At 37.2% G+C, this 5,873-nt stretch overlaps 1 protein-coding gene and 1 long non-coding RNA gene across 2 annotated transcripts; one reads left to right on the top strand and one right to left on the bottom strand.

Annotated features, from left to right (window-relative positions):
* The first annotated feature begins 207 nt into the window (after positions 1-207).
* Positions 208-3,986, top strand: LOC122595088 (UDP-glycosyltransferase 73C4-like). The gene is made up of 2 exons (XM_043767393.1): positions 208-1,801; positions 2,214-3,986. Exons 1-2 carry the CDS (start codon positions 343-345, stop codon positions 3,707-3,709), a joined length of 2,955 nt encoding a protein of 984 aa, XP_043623328.1. The 5' UTR covers positions 208-342; the 3' UTR covers positions 3,710-3,986.
* Positions 3,987-4,164: 178 nt separating this feature from the next.
* LOC122608871 lies at positions 4,165-4,868 on the bottom strand. The gene is made up of 2 exons (XR_006325324.1): positions 4,610-4,868; positions 4,165-4,384 (listed from the first exon to the last, which is right to left on the bottom strand). It is a non-coding gene; the product is annotated as an uncharacterized LOC122608871 (long non-coding RNA).
* Positions 4,869-5,873: the final 1,005 nt, after the last annotated feature.

Genomic DNA, 5,873 nt, shown 5'->3' with positions numbered 1-5,873 from the left:
ACACTCGGTGAACTTCCTTGAACTCCCTCTTTAGTTACTTTTCTCATGCCGTGTAAGACCAACCAAGGAAAAGTATTGATTTCACGTACGAGTCAATGTCATTATTGTTTCGTTTACAGCTGGTGCACTTTTTTAGACCAAGGAAGCAAATCTTTTCACGATGTTTAAACATTTCATACTTTTCAAATTCATATATAGCAAATATATGATTCCAAACTCCACCTCTTCCTCCTTAAGTATATATATCTCAAAAAAAAAAAGCTCCACTTAAGAACTCCACCTCTTCCTCCTTAACAACAATCAATCATTCTCAAAAGTCTCCACATTAAGAACTCAACCAAAATGGCAGCCAACAACAAGCTCCACTTCCTTTTAATTCCCCACATAGGTCCTGGTCACACTATTCCCATGATAGACATGGCCAAACTGCTTTCAAAACAACCAAGCGTGATGGTTACAATAGCTACCACACCTCTTAATGCCGCCCGTTACGCCCCCACTCTTGCCCGATCCATCAAACCCGTCCGGTTCCTTGAGCTCCCATTTCCAACAGCTGAGGCTGGATTGCCCGAAGGATGTGAGAGCACAGATAAAATCCCTAGTTTAGATTTAGTCCCAAACTTTTTAGCTGCCATTGACATGCTACAACAAAAGCTAGAAGAACGTTTTGGGACATTAGAGCCTCGTCCGAGTTGTATCATATCTGATAAGTATATGTCATGGACAGGTGAGTTTGCAGATAAGCATAGGATACCAAGAATCATGTTTGATGGAATGAGTTGTTTTAATGAATTGTGTTACAATAATTTGTATGTATCGAAGGTGTATGATGGTTTGGGTGAATCAGAACCATTTGTTGTCCCCGGTTTGCCAGGTAGGATCGAGCTGAGAAGGAATCAGCTCCCACCTGAGTTTAACCCGAGCTCTATTGACACAAGTGAGTTCCGTCAACGGGCTAGGGATGCTGAGGTGAGGGCTTATGGAGTCGTGATTAATAGTTTTGAAGAGTTGGAACAAGAATATGTTAATGAGTATAAGAAGTTAAGAGGGGGTAAAGTTTGGTGTATCGGGCCATTGTCACTATGCAATAGCGACAATTTGGATAAATCTCAAAGAGGAAATGTAGCCTCAATCGATGAAGAACAATGTTTAAAGTGGCTCGATTCTCATGAACCCGACTCAGTTGTTTATGCTTGTTTTGGTAGCCTTGTACGAGTAAACACCCCACAACTTATTGAGCTTGCTTTAGGCCTAGAAGCATCAAATCGCCCGTTCATTTGGGTGGTTAAATCTGTTCATAGAGAAAAGGAGGTCGAGGAATGGCTAGCAAATAGTGGTTTTGAAGAGAGGATTAAAGATAGAGGGTTAATAATCCGAGGTTGGGCCCCACAAGTGCTAATCTTGTCTCACCCTTCGGTAGGAGGGTTCTTGACCCATTGTGGTTGGAACTCGACTCTAGAATCAGTGTGTGCTGGCGTTCCCATGATTACATGGCCCCAGTTTGCAGAGCAGTTTGTTAACGAGAAGCTGATAGTGCAAGTTCTGGGGATTGGCGTTGGTGTTGGAGTTGATTCTGTTGTACATGTTGGCGAAGAAGATAGGTCTGGAGTGAAAGTAAAAAGGGAGAGTGTTACGAAGGCTATCGTGAAGGTTATGGATGACGGGATTGAAGGAACTGAGAGACGGAACCGAGCAAAAGATCTTGGAAAGATAGCGAATAACGCAATAAAAGAGGGAGGATCTTCATACCTTAACTTGACACTGCTTATTCAAGACATAATGCATTATGCAAATGCTAAAAGTTAAAATCTTGTATCCGTTGAATAAAATATAGATTGTTACATATATAGTTTTTTGATAGCATGTTAGAATTAGAGTCTGTAAACCATGGTTCGGATAACATGTAATTTATTAATTTTATAAGTATGAATTGAAGGATATAGATTACAAAGACATGAGACAAGAACATCAATTTGAGTTTAGGTAATCTACACCTGGCACCTTGTTTCTTGGCCGTCTTTGTCCTTAAAATAAAATTAGTGTTAACCATTCTATTTTTCCTATAAGTCAAGATCAAGTTCTTGTGGTATATGCAATGTTGTCAACAGCTATGTGCTTTATGTTCTAAACTGTATAAATTAGATAGAACCTCCATTATCATATATACTGTACATACAATCTCTTCATCATACTAGCCTAGAGTCTTAATTCAGAAATGGTTTTAGAAGAGTCACAAAAATACAACCAACTTCACTTTCTTGTTATACCCTTAGGATCTCCGGGCCACTATATCCCCACCATTGACATAGCCAAGTTATTGGCCCAACATGGGGTTAAAGTTACCATAGTTACGACCCCTGTCAACACCATCAGATTTGGAGCAATCCTTGATCTAGCAATCCAATCCGGTCTTCCCATCAATTTTCTTGAATTCCCGTTCCCATATTCAGAGTTTGGCTTACCACAAGGCTGTGAATGCTTAGATGATCTCCCTAATTTCGAGATGGTCACGGCACTCATGAATGCCTATGCTTCACTACAAAAAGAAGTTGATCAATACATAGAAAAGCTTAATCATAGGCCAGATTGCATAGTTTCTGATACGTTTCTTTTATGGCCAGGTGAAACAGCAAAAAAGTTTCAGATTCCAAGGGTGGTATTTGATGGAATGAACTGTTTCACGCAGATGTGTAACCATGTTTTATACCTCTCAAAGGTGTATGAAAGTGTGGGCGAGTCAGAATCATTTGTCTTGCCCGGTTTGCCTGATCATATTGAACTAAAAAGATCCCAACTCCCTTTTCAATTTAATCCGAGCTCTAGAGCATATAATACTGATTATCAGGAAAAGCTTCGAGAATCTGAAGCTGAAGCGTATGGAGTCCTTATTAACAGTTTTCAAGAGTTGGAACAAGGATATGCTGATAAATATCAGAAAGTCAAAGGTGATAAAGTTTGGTGCATAGGCCCATTATCACTATGTTATAGCGATGCATCAGAGAAGGTGCAGAGAGGTAAGAAGTCATCAATTAGCATAAACGTGTGTCTCAATTGGCTAGATTCTCAAGAAAATGGCTCGGTGATCTATGTTTGTTTAGGAAGCGTCAGTCGTATTGAGCCTGCACAGCTAGTTGAGTTGGCTTTAGCTTTAGAATCATCTCAAAAACCGTTCATTTGGGTAGTTCGTGCAGGTCCAAAGACTGAGAAGATAGAAAATTGGATAGTTGAAGAAGGGTTTGAAGAACGAACAAAAGATAGAGCTCTATTGATCCACGGGTGGGCACCCCAACTTTTAGTGTTATCACACCCTGCAATCGGAGGGTTTTTAACGCACTGTGGATGGAATTCTACTCTGGAAGGGGTATGTGCAGGTGTCCCAATGGTAACATGGCCTCAGTTTCAGGAGCAGTTCTACAATGAAAAGTTAATTGTTCAAGTGTTGGGGATCGGAGTTTGTGTTGGCGCTCAGAATGTTGTCCATTTAGGTGAAGAGGAAAAGTCAGGAGTGGTGGTAAAGAGTGAGGAATTTAAGAAGGCAATAGAGGTTCTAATGGAAGAAGGGAAAGAAGGTGAAGAGAGAAGAAAACGAGCTAAAGAACTTAGTAAGATAGCAAATAAAGCATTAGAAGAGGGAGGATCTTCCCACAAGAATATGACACGTCTGATCGAAGATATCAGAAACCAAACCACTATTAAGAGTTTAAGCTAAGATTACTTTAAACTTGTATGTTTGTCCTTTTGGTGTTCAATGGTATTAACTACATTTAAGTTAAGCCACTTCCCCTATAAGTCTTTTTGCTGGAAAAGGAACTCACACTTCTTTTAGGAACGAGTTTCATATCCATGACCCGTTTCAAGGGACGTGTTTAGTGCTATCTTCATAAAGATCAGGGGAGGAGGTTTATGTATGTGATTGAGTCTAAAGATGTTGTTTTCCTTGTCCAATATATTCTTTCATCTAATGCATTATAAAAAATTTTATATTATTGGCATGTTGTGTTTGATTATGACTCCTAATGAGGTAAGAGCTTAGGTAAGAGACATTGGACATATGTGGTTAACTCATATTATAGATTTCTTTCATCGTGATTTTTGCATATGACTAAGTAATAAATTACTCTTACAATATAAGTGCAATAATAAACCAAGACAAAGATGATATTATGTTGGAATTCAGAGCAGAGAGATGATTTATTTTCATAAAATCAGATAAAAAAAAAAGCTATAAAAGAAAAAAACAAACCAAAAAAGAAAAGCTGATTGAACTACAACAGACCTACAGATGCGTTATTGCGAACTCTCTTGCATACACACTCCAATCGTCCAGGCCATGTACACAGTGAAGTCACTGCATCACTGGACATCATCCTAGATAATCATATCCCTGGTAAAGATAAGACATGAATATTTATGTGAGACTAGTCATTTCATCGAACACCTGTGAATTGGCTCTAAATTTATTTATAACACTAAACTTTATATAACTACAGAATAAAATTCACTAATAAGTAATACAAATAGCTTAACTCAGAAGTCAGAAAATCAATCAAACTTTACTAATTACAATAATCATAATTCCTAGATTGTAGAATCAAAAGACATTACGTACCTTCCAATCTTGTTTGATGATAAGCGGTATCGATAAGACCGCTTATATATGACGAACGGGTTAAGTTTCGTGATCCCATTACGCAACATATATAAGTTGGTTATTTGTTTAACAATGCATTGTTGAAGTTGGTGTTTTCTCCTGACTTTCAGCTTGGGTTAAACATACGTATACTCTTTTCCACGTACTGTCCTTTTTCTTTATTTTTACCATAACTTCGTTCTCTGCGGACCTTATGAGATTTATTAGACGATATTCAAAAATATACGTTAATTGTGATTTTTTATAGTCCACAGTCATTGGTTGTTTACATTTAAACATAGTTATTTCTCTTCTAAACCGAACCTAGATAACGATAATATTATGGGATGAAATGTGTTTGATTCAATGATGCGTGCTCGCACGATTCGATGACGATGGTGGTAACGATGGCGGCGACAAGTGGTGGTGATGGTGGCAACAGCCGTTGAGGCGACGAGCAGTGGCGGCAACAGTGGCGGTGACTGTGGTGGTGTTGTTGTCTCGTTGTTCGTATAAGTAATTGATTTAAAAAATAGTTATATAATTATTTTAAAGGTTGATAGATCTATGTTGTAAATAACTTAATTAATAACATTATAGATATATTAGTTAGGGATCCTTAAATTAATGAATAAATGAACGAAGTAAAATACATGATAGCTCTTTATAAAAGTAAAGATATACTCTTTATTAAAACAAACAACCCCAAATCTTAAATGATGATTTAACTACCATTAACTCATAACTTTTTATTGTGTTCTTGTATCCCCTTACTATAAAAATACCTTTAATAAAATAATTTATAAATATTTATATTTACACATAAAATAAGTTGGTTTTTTATATTGGAAATACCAATTATAATATCAGCACTGTACATAAAATCATTGTAATTTTCATATTAGAGCCCACATCTAAATTTTAAATGCAAAACATTTTAATATTAATAATTTAGCAAGCACGGTATTCAATGTGATGGTGTGATAAAAGCGATGGATGGTGACGACATCAAATGGTATAGGTAATGAATGTAAAAGTTTGATTTAAAGAGATTCGTAGACATAGTTTATAATATAAGAAATTGATAATGTAATTTAATACGAGCATGGTACCCGCGCAATGCGGCGGCGATGACATTAGTTGCGACGTGGTGGCGTCGACGTCAATTGGTGTTGGTAATTGATACAAAGATATTTGATTTTTAGAGAGTGAATATCTTTTAAAAGATTATGGAATGGTTGTA

The sequence above is a fragment of the Erigeron canadensis genome, chromosome 1 (assembly GCF_010389155.1).
Source record: "Erigeron canadensis isolate Cc75 chromosome 1, C_canadensis_v1, whole genome shotgun sequence".
NCBI classification, from domain to species: domain Eukaryota; kingdom Viridiplantae; phylum Streptophyta; class Magnoliopsida; order Asterales; family Asteraceae; genus Erigeron; species Erigeron canadensis.
This window is presented reverse-complemented; position numbering and strand designations above follow the sequence as displayed.